Here is a 14,816-nt window from a genome sequence, read left to right as displayed (position 1 = left end):
TATTGTGAAATCTATCATGGGGACACAGGCAGAAGTGCAGATTCACAAAAAAGGATGTTTCTGTTTCCATCATTTAATGTAATAGAGACACTACTCATACTTTATCATGTTTTAACACTGCACTATCACGTATTTCCACAAACGTCAAAGTATCACTGAGGGAGTGGCTTAAAGAATACATTACATTCTTATGTAAAAGTCCTACTGTACGAGGCAAATATGTAATAATTGTTCATATTTTAATAGTTTATATATTTAGTCATTATTTAACATAAATCTTCTTTTAAAGTTGCTTTTTTTTCCAGTAATGAATTGAATTTTAACACAGCTTCTTCCTCTGATCTTTTCAACTTTTCATAGCTACTTCTTCCACTCTCTGAGGGAAATGAGACCTTTTGGAGTCAGCGCAACTGTCATCTTAGAACAGGATCAAATTTTCTCACTTTCTCACATTTTTAACTAATCTCACTCTCATGTGTTTCTGAAAAAGCCAACTCTGGCTGCTACATAAAGGGAAAAAAAAATGAATCCCTGAAGGACACACACCTACTGCAAACAACCCCAGTGCACTAGGTTTTCCAGTGTGTATGTGGAGTTTAGATACTTACTGCTATCATACTGCATGGAATGGGAGTGCCTATCTGTTTTTCATCTGTTTATGGGGAACCTGAACTACACAGACACACTAATAGGTAGAAGCTGGTGGTTTATAGGCAGAAAACCACAGCTCGCCTGTTGGGAAGCTGTCATGTTCTCCTCTTCCCCTGGGCTGAGTGCTTACTCTGCACTGTTCACACTTTATAATGCACAAAGACACACAACATACACACAGTTTCTCCCTTGCAACACACACACACACACACACACACACACACACACACACACACACAATCCAGGGATACAGACAGAGACACACTGTGAATATGAAAGCCTATAAGCCTCTCATTTTTCTACAGACTAACTTTTGCAAACTAATACAGAATACACTGACAATACATACGGACACATAATACACTCTAATGCAATGTGTCTGTCACACAATACAGTGTATAACCCACACACACACACACACACACACACACACACAGTACAGTCCTGTGTGAAACTTCATGTCCCATACTGTGCCTCTCCCAGTCGATCTAATCCAAACCCCTGCTGCTAAATCTGACAGGGACAGAGTGTGACTGTGCATGTGTGTGACTATGTGACTGTGTGTGTGTGTGTGTGTGTGGGAGGGAGAGAAGGTGTTGTTGGGAAAGCGGAAACAAAATAGCTGATTAATTGCTGTGTGTATTTTTGTACTTTAGGTGATAAGTGCTTCTTTGGTCCAGCACACGCTGAGCTTTCATGCAGTCTCGTATGCTTTAATGTCTTCTCCACACTCAGTAATTGCTCAGTAATATGTGTGACATCCAATAGGAAAGCAGCTCTCACCTGTCGTCTCTCTCAGCAGCTCCGCCCTCGATGACGGTTTTGACGAAGATGCCCAGCTTCTCCAGGCCTGCGTCAGCACCAACACCCATCCCGATGATACTGATCCCCAGACCGTCTTCATCTGGAAACACACAGACCACATTGCTGAAGTGTGTGTTTGTGTGCGTGATTGGGGAACAGCAATGTTAAGGGCTTCCATTTCCTAACTTTCCATTGAGCTTGGATAAAACCCAAAATGGCTCCTAGTAAACTGACATCAGGCACTCAAACAATTGATTTATTAATGGAGAAGATGAGAAGGCATTCACTACAGGTATAGTGGCCTTCACATAAATAGGAAATGTGCTGGATGGGAAATTCCCTTCCCATGTAGCATTCGTCCACCCCCATCCTGCATTAATCATTCATGAGTTGCTAGGGTTACATAACAGATAGTGGATGGTGAAATCCTACGATGTCTATTTTAGGTCCTTGGCAATATTGGATTTCAACACACGAAAGCCTCAACAGGAAAGACAAGTGAAGAAGATGCAATATCACCTCTTTGTAACTCGTGCTGGGGAATTAGGACCAACTGTGCACTACAGTGTCTTTGAACGATTTGTAGTGTACTGCTGCACTGAAACAGGAAGCTGAAAATAAGACTTACAAATGGTTTGGCCAAGTTATGAAAAGAAGAAAAATTAATAAAGTAATGGTTGCCTGTAACCTGGACAGAAAAAAATATAGAAATATGACACCTTTAATAAAGAAAATAAGTGACATCCCATATGTGGGTGATTCTGTCAACTGGGTATAATAGGAAACTGACGGGATCCACCTCCTCGTTACTGTGTTCTTAGATTTTCATTCCCACCTTTCTCCAGCTCCACAGGGAAGAGCTCCAGTTTCTCCACCCTCTTCTCCAGCTCGTATTCTGCGGAGGAGGCCACAGGATCCACCTCTTCGTTACGTCGGTCATAGTCCTCGTTGGAGTAGGTGTTGAACACCTGGAGAGGGAAGCACACAGAGTTAACGGAAGTGGGCACACAAAATCAAATATAGTAGATAACTCACATTATAGAGGTAGAAATAGTTCCACCACCTCAGCAGCGTGACTCTGGGTGTTTGATTACATTTAATGAAGTGGATATTATACCTAATGGCTTACATAAATCAAGTTTTGGTTTAACATACACACAGTTTACAAAGCTATTCTTATCAACAATTACAACTCGCTCACAAATATGACAAGAAATTGCTATTCTTTGAGGATAGGTTGCTCTGCAGGTAGAGTGATGCTGCTACTTTAAATGTTTATGAATAAGGATGAAAGATGAAAGAGCTTTTGTGTTCCAAACCAATAACTTATCTACACAGCAAAGTTAACAACACTCTGGTTATAACAAAGCCACAATTGCAACCACAAATCATCCCATTAACTAACAGGAAACAGCAGTGTAGAGAAACATAATGTGGGGATAAGAAGGCTTTTCTTCTCCTCTAAAGCTGTGCTGTCCTCGTAGGGACCTCTCCCCCACAGCAAGAGTCAGCCATCACTTCACATCTCATCCAGAGAAAGCGCTCTCACTGCCCTCTGCACCAAAGAGGAAAGGGAGGAGGTGAGAGAGCTGTGCACAAGCAGACTCGAACGTGCATGCTGTTGTCTTGTCAGTAGTGTAGTGTTGCTCAGAACGCGAGCAGCTTAGCTGAATAAAGGGCTTTACAAAATGTTTACGCGGATACGTAAACACACATGCAAGCACACAGGCACATACACACAGCCGGGATGATGATATAAGCTCCATGCCGGCTGTCTGTGTGCCTCTCAGTCAGAGACACCTGCACAATCACACTGACTGCAGCTGCTATAATAAAATCTGAGAAAGTAGCAACATTTGCAACATGTTGTTGTCTCCTACATGCAAGAAGTTCGGGGGAAGGATATCACTTATTTAGCTTGGCGACATAAATCATCATCAAAGTTATTCACAACACTGCATACTACTCTACTCATCTGTGATCACATGACTCAGAACTACAGCAGATGAGGAATCACACCCACCCTGCTGTAGAGTCACTTCCTATCTCAGTGCAGTGACCTTTTTCAATTAGGTGAAAGAGGAAATATATTCTCAGTACAGATCAATAAGGCGTTATGTCACATCACTTTTATTGATTAAAGCCTTAAGTCAGATTTATGTTCGTCACTTTGCACGTATGTGTGCAGAAATGGCGCGAGATCTCAGCTGTGTGAGGTCATTGTTTGAATTGTGAAAGATAACGATGACGAAACAAGTTCAACAACATAAAAAAATGCATGAAAAACGTTGAGTCAAGATATTTGCTTTGGCTTTTAGTTAGACATTTTTCATGCTGTAGCGGATGGAACATGGGTTTGACTTATATCTTAGCACATGATAAAGAAGCAACAAACTACAGTAAATAAATAAATGGCCCACTGCTGAAGAATCCCTGTCTAGGTTGTACACACAGCTTGGGCACACTGATGTGGCGTGATGCTGCCAGGGTTGGTTTTCATTCTTTCCTCTACGTGGGCCTGCGTGAGCTCTATCCATGACCTCCCTGTCATCAATCATTCATTGTGATCAACAGCCCTGTATTATGAATGCTCGCATGGACTCACACACACAAACACACACACACACACACACACACGCATTGCATTAAAGAAATATAAAAGCCACTACACACGCACACACAATAAATACCAATGTCCAAATACACTGCTGATACATGCCAACTCCAACACTTGCACCGTCCTGAATGTCCTAGATGCTACCATTGGCAGTCATTACATTCTCTAATGGCCTCTCTCTATCACTGTGTGCTATCTACAAACACATTAGCATGTGGCCAATCAGAGAGAGAGAGAGAGAGAGAGAGAGAGAGAGAGAGAGAGAGAGAGAGAGAGAGAGAGAGAGAGAGAGAGGTCATAAAGAGAGATGAGGACAAATCAGGGTGTAACCGTGAAAGAGACAGACGAGGTGCAGTGATAGAGATAGATAAGAAAAGAGCAGGAGAGGGAATTCAAAAAAAATCTGAGAGACAGATAGATGAACTGAGGAGGCAAAGGATGGACAACAGAGCAATGGTGATTGAAAGAGAGAGTCACAAAATAATCAAAGAGCATGCATAGGTAGGCAGAAAGAGAAACAGAGAGACAAACTGCACCATCAAATGGAAAGCATATACCCACAAGATAAAGAAACCTGGCAGTTGGCTCCAGATTATCAGAGGATGAAACACCATGTTCAGTCAGTTTGATTATATTAAAGGGACCCAAAGAATAAACAGAGCTCAAAATTTGTCCTCCCTTTAAGAAGGATCAATAGAGCTTGTTGAAATGTGTAGGTCAACTTGTGCAGACAGATAACTTTTGTCTTTTTTAGGTTTCCTACAAGTGTAGCAAAATATTCATATTTCTCTTCTTAGATAAGATGTATATCTTCTTGTTCTCTGACATAATTGGATTTTGTTCTGCCAAAAAACACATTTTGACTTTAAGTAACAGGAGAGATAAGTAAAAAAAAAAAAAAATTAAAAAAAAAACACAGAGAGATATTTTGGTACCATAATGGGTGTGACCGTGTTTGACCTTGGCAGTATGCTAGAATACTGCTGCCTTCTGCTTGTTTTACTATAGGGAGCTGAAAAATGGACAGAGCTCAGGACCATGCCTAAAGCTGGCATCCACAAGTCAGCTGTGGAACAGACAGTTAGGACTGCTGTTAACCACACATGTATAATAGCTATAATCAACACTGGCCTATTATGTTTACCGTACATATACATCTGCCCCTCATGGAAATTTTTTAGTCATGCTGGCTTCATGGCACTGTCCAGGCTGAAATCTCTCAACTATTACATGGATGGCTGTGAAATTTGGACATTCATGGTCCCCAAATGTGACTTCTGCTGACTTACTCTTACTTTTTCTCTAGCACCACCGTGAGGTTGATTTTAGTTTTTTACTAAAACACCTCTACAACTATAACTATAGAGCATTGCTGATCCTCAGAGGATACATTGTAATAACTTTGACCCCCTGGCCATTATCAAATCAAAATTCCAGTTTGTCCAAATTGGTTTAGAACCAAATAACTGCAAACTAATGTGAATCCCAACAGCCTCAGCTGTACTTTGTGTTTGGTGCTAATTAGCAAATGCTAGCATGCTATAACCTAAAATAGGATATAACATTAACATGGTAAAGATTAAACCTATGTAACATCAACATGCTAGCATTGTCATTGCGAGCATGCAAAAGTGAAGTCTAAGTACAGTTTCACAGAGCAGCTAGCATCACTGATGACTGTTTTTTTGTCCCGGTTCCTCTGAGAAAGGTTATCATTGGCTTTTTTATGATGTACAATATAAGGACAACAAACATGGTGCGAAGCTTGACAGAGCAGACACAGCCCAACATTGGCTGCATGTAGAGACTCAGAAGACAAAAATAAATCTTGACAGCTCCACCAAACGTAATATACATGTATCAATACGTTGACCCACATAATCCAATAAACTGATCACTGGATACAGCAATGTCAGAGCATTTCAACCTCACCTGCTTTAATAACTGTGAAATCTATATCCTTATCACGTCAAGATGACAAACACCTACAAATTTCCACTTTCAAGTACAGTCGGTGTGTGCTGAGGCAGGTTATTATGCCCAGTTGTAATTCCATTTTCATTGAAGAGGCAAGGCCCACAAGGACAACCACTAAATGTGATAGTAGAATGGAGTATAATGGGCTGTCTCTCCATGTGGTGCCCCTCTGGAATTGAATTGGAATAGTCTTTTGGAGGATTAAACACAACACACAACCATTTACATGTAAATATATTCCTCTACACCGCCTGAACTTTCTTTCAAGCTTAACACACTGCTCTGGATGAAAAAAAAAAAAAAAACGACAAAAAGTGAGATTTTTAGGATTGATATAAAATAGCCTTATTTTCAGATGGCTGGCGACATATATTTAAAATCATAAAATAGGGTTTTAAATAGTTTTATGGGGTGGTGGTGCTTTCTGAGTACATCTTGCTGCCTAATTTTAAAGCAAAAAATATATATAAATCTTCTATATGTGGTTTACATAACTATAATAAGTGTAGAAAAAATAAACTCCTCTTAAGATCTGAGCCAGTAGATGCACTCATCATCTTACAGCAACTCTTTCAATACACTGATCAATCTGAAGTGAATAACACTTGACAGGTTACCGTGGCACCTGTCAGTGGGTGGGATGTATTAGGCAGCAAGGGAACATTTTTTCCTCAAAGTTGATGTGTTAGAAGCTGGAAAAATGGGCAAGCTAAGGATTTGAGCGACTTTGACAAGGGCCAAATTGTGATGGCTAGACGACTGGGTCAGAGCATCTCCAAAACTGCAGCTCTTGTGGGGTGTTCAGAGTCAGAGAGCAGTGGTCAGTACTAGTACCAGTACAGGGTCATGGGCGGCCAAGGCTCATTGATGCATGGGGGGAGCAAAGACTGGCCCCTGTGGTTCAAGCCGTCAGGGTGCCCATGCTGACCCCTGGTCCACTGCTGAACGCACCTACAATTCGCACGTGAGCATCAGAACTGGATGATGTAGCAATGGCAGAAGGTGGCCTGGTCTGATGAATCCTGTTTTCTTTTACATCACGTTTTGGCCGGGTGAGTGTGCATCAGTTACCTGGGGAACACATGGCACCAGGATGCACTATGGAAAGAAAGGCAAGCTGGCGGAGGCAGTGTGATGCTTTGGGCAATGTTAGACTGGGAAACCTTGGGTCCTGCCAATCATGTGGAGGTTACTTTAACACGTACCACCTACCTAAGCATTGTTGCCGACCATGTACACCATTTAATGGAAACGGTATTCCTGATGGCAGTGGCCTCTTTCAGCAGGATAATGCGCCCTGCCATAAAGTAAAAATGGTTCAGGAAAGATTTGAGGAACACAAAAACAAGTTCAAGGTGTTGACTTGGCCTCCAAATTCCCCGGATCTCAATCCATTTGAGCATCTGTGGGATGTGCTGGACAAACAAGGATCTGCTGCTAACGTCTTTGTGCCAGATACCACAGAACACCTTCAGAGGTCTAGTGGAGTTAATATCTTGATGGGTCAGGGCTATTTTGGCAGCAAAAGGGAGACATACACAATATTAGGCAGGTATTCATAATGTTATGGATGATGGGTGTATATCAATTTGGATCCACCCACACACTGAAATACAGTAGGCTACACATGCAGGCACACCTCTTTCTGTGAGATTATACATACAGTCTGATAATGACTACCTTCCCTTTCTCTAATTTTCAGTCCTCACTGTATCAACCGATATCACTCCTCTTCCTCCGCTTATCCACACACACACACGTTTGTATTTTGTCAGTAATCAAACCCCTTACAATGGAGTTACTGGCACTTAAGTGCTACAACACTTCTGCTTGGGCATCCACAGATTGGCAGTCTTGTAAACTGATCTCCAGGCCTCGAAGGAGGACGGAGGGAGTTTGGTGTGGCTCTTATGAAATGCAGTTTTACTGTATTTTGTGGATGTTGCTGCAGCTGCTGTGACTCTGCAGATGCCTGCAGACACCCTCAGCCACTGACTTGATTAAAGCTGAGCCCTCTCACTCAGTATAAGTGCCTCTCGCTCTCCTTGTATTTGTATGTGGGTGCTTGATGCATGTATGTATGCTAGAAATGCACATCTGGTATTATAGTGGTAACAATATGAGTATGACTGCAGCCATGTGTGTACAGGCGGTTGAAGTTTCATGGCTGGTACACTATGGTGCTAGATGACAACCCCTAAGCCTCTGTCAGCCTGTCTGGATAACTGTTGGACTAGCCCGAAGCCTCCTGTCTGGGACAGAGGAGCTGGGATTAATCAATGGCCCACTAAACCAGCTAAGAGGGGAGTAAAGGGGCAACAGAACATGGTATGGCTCGAAGAGAAAAAAGGGTAAAAAAGAAGATGCAGAATGAGATACTGAAATGGTGGACTGGGACAAAAAGGGGACAAATGAGTGGACATGTGAAGAGATGCAGGAAGCTTTAAGATGATGAGAAAATGTAGGAGTAGTAAATGAAAAGGAAGAATCAAGTTTACACAGGATGGGAAGCAATTTCCACTGAGAAAGAGAAACAGAGTGACTCATATGATTCATGGGTTAGAGAAGCAGCATTGAGGCTATTGAAGAGTGAAACAGGCAATAAGAGAGAAAAGAAAAAATAAAGACATGGAAAAAAATTAAGCTGAGGGGCGGGCGAGGCTAGGGTTAATTTGCTCCAGGGTTGTTTGAGTCCTTGCCTAAGATGTCACGGCATGGCGCCCATGCCCGGCCAACCGCCTCTGATGGTATTAACCCAGGCCTTCGATGTGTCGGTGCCAGTGTGGTCGCCCTTCCTGCGCCTTCCAGACAGTGGACGCTGCCCAGGGCAATAAGAGACTGGAAAACCCAGGAGAAATGTTCCTACTGCTGTGGCACGAGCCCAGCAAACTCTGCAGTGGATTAACTACAGCCTGGCACACACACACACACACACACACACACACAGTCTCCTCGGCTGCGACAGCTCAGCACATTTGCATTCCATTACTTCTACCTGTGGCCACCCAACCACTGACACAACACCGTGCCGGAGAGCTGACAGGTGCTGAAGAAAGTGTCTGGTTGATGAGGGTACGAGACAGTTGCTGATGATGGAAGTCAATTCATGCCTCGCGAGAGCAGACTGAGACTGACAGATATAAAGAGGTGGAGATGGGGAGAAGCGAGAGTGAGAAAGGAGAGAAACAAACAGGAACATTCAGTAACCCACTATATATAAAGATAAGTGAGAACGTACAGGATTTTACAGTCAATTCAAGGCCAACCCTTCTGTCATCTTGACACAGACATCGCCCTGTTGTCTGAGGAAGTGCCACCGACTTTGACATGACAGGCAATGTCACAATCTAACAAGTCAGCATTTCTTTTTTTAAATTCAGACGGAGCTTCTGCATACAGAGTATGCAGTTAAGAGTTAATTTCAGAGTTGTGCTTTCATTCAAAAGGAGCAAACTCAGCTCAGCTTTCTTCAGCTGCTGCTGGGTTTTTTTTGGTCTGAAGAATGAACTTCAGTCCACTGTTCATGGCACAATACCACTGGGTGCCATGACTCCCACTGACAAACCATGCCACTGGCCAACTATAGGACGAGACACAGAGAGTTAGGGAGAGAGAGAGAGAGAGGGGCCAGCTTTAAACAGGGGGCAGAGCATAGTAAACAACTGCAAATGAATGGCTGCAGACAATGCCCTGCTTTATTTCATGTCTTGGTCATATACAGTGAGTGGGAAGCTAGGATCAGAAGCAACACAACAACATGTTGCTTGTACACAGTACTGATGCTCTGATGCCCACTTGCTATGCTATGTAATTAATTATCCTGCAACAATGACTTGGCAGAGTTTGGGACCACAATCAGTATTTGTATTTCTGCACCAAATAATAAACTGCTTGTGGCACAGATCAATATTAGCAGTGGTTGGTTTTTAGGATAGAAATCAGTTCACGTGTTGGTATTTCAGCAGTCTGAACCTTCCTCAGCACCGGCTTAGCCAACACTGAGAACACTGTGTCACTGAGGCAGTGTGTTCTGTGTAGTTTTTTACTGCAATAAAAACCAGCAGCTTGCTGATGATATCATTAGCAAGGGACCAGATTTGGTAGGTGGGGGATGAATGATGGTTCATGTCACAGTTCGCTGTGTGGCAACTGACCACCTTCAAAAACCGCAAGGCATGTCTCACCTTTCCTGGATCATTAAATATGCATCCCCCAGGGAGGATCGGGTGGCACCGAAACAAGCAAACAAAAACACCACTGCATTAATAATAGAGTGACTAAGCTACATGCACGCGCAAATACGCACATGCCCCCGGTTTGGAGTAGTTGTGCTTGTCAGAGATAAGAGATCAGTCTGAGACACAGACAGGTTTAGAAAGTTTGGGACACAGTAAAATTAGTTAAATATGTAAGATAGGAGAATACTATAATAAATGAATGCTAAATTAAGAATTTCAAATATTCTAATACAAAATAATATCAATAAATACCTGCTATTTAGCTTGAGTACGACACAAAAACAAACCCATTTGGGCTGAATTTTAATTTCTGATATCAAAGCATATTGCTGTATTGTTTATGCTGACCTTTTAACTCAAATACCTGCATAATAATATTTAAACCCATCATACTTTCTACACTACAAGAAGATTTGTAAGGAGTCTAGCTGTTAGTCAAGATTTTTCGGTTTAGCCTCCTCAAAAGAGGCTTAACCAAAATACCCGACTGTCATTCTGCCTGAGCTCAGCCGCTGTTTTTGCTGGTCTAACCAAAATGTCAGCTGTTATATAGCTGCTGTAGCAGAGTGTTGGAACTCTCCCCCAACAAAACCCTGTTCTCTCCCATTATGCCCAGGTACAGATTTCATATGTGGAAAGTCGATAGTCAGCTTCACTCAGCTTGCAGAGGGAAAACACAAGAACTCAGAGTAGAAGGAAGATGTATTTGGTGCTAAAGAATTTAGCAATTAAGAGGTATACAGACACAGAAATTTCTGTAACGTATATAATATAGCGGAATCCCATTTAGCAGCAGTTTTTCCATGTTATGAGTTTTTGTAGACTCATTGAGAATGATTGGAACAGAGAGGACATATACGTACTGTGTCTGCAAAATGTATTTTTATCTGAAAAGGCATCTACTGCAACACTAGTCTATACTGAAAGAGGCTAAGCTGTAGCAATATGATGCAGACCTAAATACTATTTACAAATGACATTGCCAAAACCCATGTCAGCATTGGCTCCAAAATTTAAGCTATGCTGTTACACATACATATCAGCCAGAAAGACAGACTGCCCTAAAGTAGAGCAATCCTTTCCACCAGAAAACACTGTAATGGAAGCAAAGTTCCTGGCCCGAAGCCATCTCATTTGAGCTTGTGTAGCACAAGATTGTATTAGGTGATGCTCCAGATAAGGAGGATTTGAGAATCACACAGATCTTTACTGTTGATGCATGTACGTAGCAACATTGTTGGACTTAAATAATCGTGTACAGTAGAGACGACAGGCCAGAAGTTACATCCTCACATAAAGCTCAGAGTCTCTGTTGTGATGTATACTGTATTAAGGACAGTGAAATGAGCTCCCAAATGTTCAAAAGAAATAACCGTATAATAATAAAAACCTTAATGCCTGGCAAGTCCGTGGAATGGCACCGGGAAGGTACTAGTTGGCATTTTCTCTGTTTCTCAGCATCAGTGACTTTGTCTTTACGTTCTTTCATGCTCCAGTAAAGTACAAGATGAGTCTTTGAATTGGTTTGATGTACTGCAGCCTTGGATGCAAACCGGCAAAAGTACAAAAGGGAAATGTGTGTAGGTTGTCTTTGCAACCAAGTGTTTGTAGTGGAATCTAATCTGCAAGCATGAAGATATCAGTCTGAGACACAGACAGGTTTCGGGACACAGTAAAATTTGTTAAATATGTAAGATAGGAGAATACTCAATAGCAATAACGCACTGTACATTATTAATAGTTACATTGTTTTTTCAGTGTAATAAATTAATGCTAAATTAAGAATTTCAAATATTCTAATACAAAATAATATCAATAAATACCTGCTATTTAAAACTTCAAATAGATTGGATTATGAGACAATGGGCCCCTGGACAACGACATGTAAAACATCCCCAATCCCTCCAATGTGGTCATTGTGCAACTCGGTGTGGTGGGTTTGCATTTTTCTTGTGGTTGTTTCGGTTTCTTTGGGGTCCTTTGATTAACTATTTAACCAAAAGTCACTTTATACAGAGGCTCTGGTCCATTATCTGCTAGGCATGTTAATTTATACTAACAAGTCAACTACTTATCATCTTTTAACTGTAGGGAGGGGCAAATGAGTCAAATAGGTGACGTTTAGGTGATATTCCTGTGTTGATCTCATATCCTTTAAATACAGGAAACTAAATCTCTAAAAAAACTATATACTCTTAAAAAAACAATCCCTTCTAAGTTGCAGAACAACACAAGTCTAGCAAAAGACAGTCATAAAAATGTACAGAGTATTTCGGCTATGGAACCGTTTCCACAGAGAAGAGGAGTGATCTAAAATCTAATGGACAAAACACCAGTCTCTTTGATGTAGTAACAGACATCATGCAGAGTGGAGGGGCTGATTACAGAGCCACTTCAGTGGCCGTTTAACCTGTGCTCCACTCATCACATCTGCTTAATTCCATTAAGATATCACGGTGTTTCAACTGATGAAAATGCAGTTGTCTCTACAGGCACAAAAAAGTATCATTAAAAAGATGATTTAAATGCCTTTCACGTAGAGAGGAAGAGAGAGGAAAACAGGAGGAGACTGACACAGCAGACTGTGTGCAGAGGGAGAAGACTTCTGTCAAACTCCCGGGGTGCGGTTCAACACAGAGAGAAAGAAAACACACTGCATGGAAAGAAATCCGCAACAAGCATGAGATGGTTAAAAGCTATTGGGATTTGTTTGCAATCAAGGCTGAAATTCTGAAAACCCTGAGAGAACCACACAGGAACTGAACGCTGGCTTAGCTGTGTGCAATATCTTTAGATCAGCTCGTGTTCTCAGAGTCATTTCAGCTGCACAGAACATACTTCGAGGTACAGGACATCAAAAGCGCGACAGAAGATTTAATCTACTACTACATCAATCTATATGCTTCAGACTGAACAACCAAACTAGAGGTACTAATAATAAAACCAGTTGCTTGAATGAACATGAGATCTGATTCTCTTCTGTAGGTCAGTGCCTTCGGGGGGACAGGCTGCCCTCACCTCAGGCAGCTCAAAGCAGTCACTTCTCACTGAGTCAGTCAGGATGTTACAGCTGAGTGAAAGAATGTGGAAGTTATCATTAATAAAAAACAAAAGAAACCAGTGTGCATTATAACAACACTAGTTTACATCTAAAGCTAAATAAATACTAATGGCAGCATGCTAACAATGACAATTCTAATATGCTGATGTTTAGCAGGTATGTTCACCATGTTCACCATCTTAGTTTAGCGTGTTGTGCTTGCTTACATTTGCTAATCGGAACTAAAAATAAAAAAAGTGGAGCTGAGGTGGATCAAGTGAACAGTTTCAGGTTTCTGGGAATCATCATCACAGAGAACCTGACATGTTCATCTCACATCTCCACACTGGTGAAGAAAGCTCAAAAAAAAAAACCTCTGTATTTCTTGAAGAAACTTAAGAAGGCCAAATTCCCTTGCCAAGTTCTTGTCTGCTTTTACAGAGGAGCGATAGAAAGCACCCTGACTTGAAACATCACTGGCATGGGATGTGTACGGCCCAGGACCAGAGGGCTCTGCAGTGGGTAATTAAAATTGCTCAGAATATCATTGGTACCCATCTCCAGAGCATCAGTGATATCGGTGAGGTGAGGTGCCTGTGCAGAACCCAAAGGATACTAAAGGACAGTACCCACCCAGCCATAGCATGTTCACCCTGCTGCCTTCTGGAAAGAGGTATAGAAGTTTCAGCTGCCACACCACCAGACTATAGAGCAGCTTTTTCCCCCCAAGCTATCAGAATCTTCAACTGTAATTCATCCTCAGCACTGCTCCAATGAACATTGAATATTGTTTATTTCTGTTTACCATTTTTACAATTGCTTCTGAATTAATGTATATTGTCTGCTATGTAGCAGAAGGGAGTTACAAAGCTCAATTTCATTATATAACCTGTTATATTGTGACAATAAATGTACCTACCTACCTACATTCATACTACAAGTACAACTGAGGCTGATGGGAATGGTATTTGTTAAACAGGTATTTGGTCATAAACCAATTGGACAATGGACAAATACATGTGTTGAGCTCATGATGGCAGTTGATACCAAAATCAGGATCAGATCACCAAATTAGTTATTACAGTTTATCCTGAGGCGGGCATGAATTTCTGATCCAAATTTCATGGTAATCCATATAATTGTTGAGACATTTCACTGAAAGCCACAAGAGTGAACCTCATGATTATGCTATAGGAAAGAGAGGCAAACACCAAAATCATTAGGAATTAATCATCTGGGAACCATGAATTCTGCACAGAATGTGCCAATCCATCTAGTAGATGGATATTTCACAGCATAAGTGAAAACTTTGACCTGCTGGTGGTGCTACCATAAATTTAATGGGAATCCATTCAAACATTAGTTAAAAATATTTCAATCTGGACGAAAGTGGATGACCACAATACCAACTGACATTGCTATCCAAAGACTTGTGCTGCTTGCATGACTAAAATCCAAATTTATAAACTCAAAACTAGTTTAGTCAACA

General features: G+C 41.5%; 1 protein-coding gene across 5 annotated transcripts in view; it reads right to left on the bottom strand.

Annotated features, from left to right (window-relative positions):
- Nucleotides 1–14,816, bottom strand: part of ppp1r9a (protein phosphatase 1, regulatory subunit 9A) — a 47,902-nt gene that overhangs the window by 27,662 nt on the left and 5,424 nt on the right. For all 5 annotated transcript variants that reach the window (XM_046058970.1, XM_046058972.1, XM_046058971.1 and 2 more), the window contains exons 4-5: nt 2,291–2,423; nt 1,435–1,555 (exon numbers count right to left, since the gene is read on the bottom strand). In XM_046058970.1, coding sequence (XP_045914926.1) covers nt 1,435–1,555; nt 2,291–2,423 — 254 coding nt within the window. The remainder of the gene's footprint in view (nt 1–1,434; nt 1,556–2,290; nt 2,424–14,816) is intronic.

The sequence above is a fragment of the Micropterus dolomieu genome, linkage group LG09 (genome assembly GCF_021292245.1).
Source record: "Micropterus dolomieu isolate WLL.071019.BEF.003 ecotype Adirondacks linkage group LG09, ASM2129224v1, whole genome shotgun sequence".
In the NCBI taxonomy this organism is placed as follows: domain Eukaryota; kingdom Metazoa; phylum Chordata; class Actinopteri; order Centrarchiformes; family Centrarchidae; genus Micropterus; species Micropterus dolomieu.
Note: the sequence above shows the minus strand (reverse complement) of the source record. Positions and strands in the feature narration are given on the sequence as shown.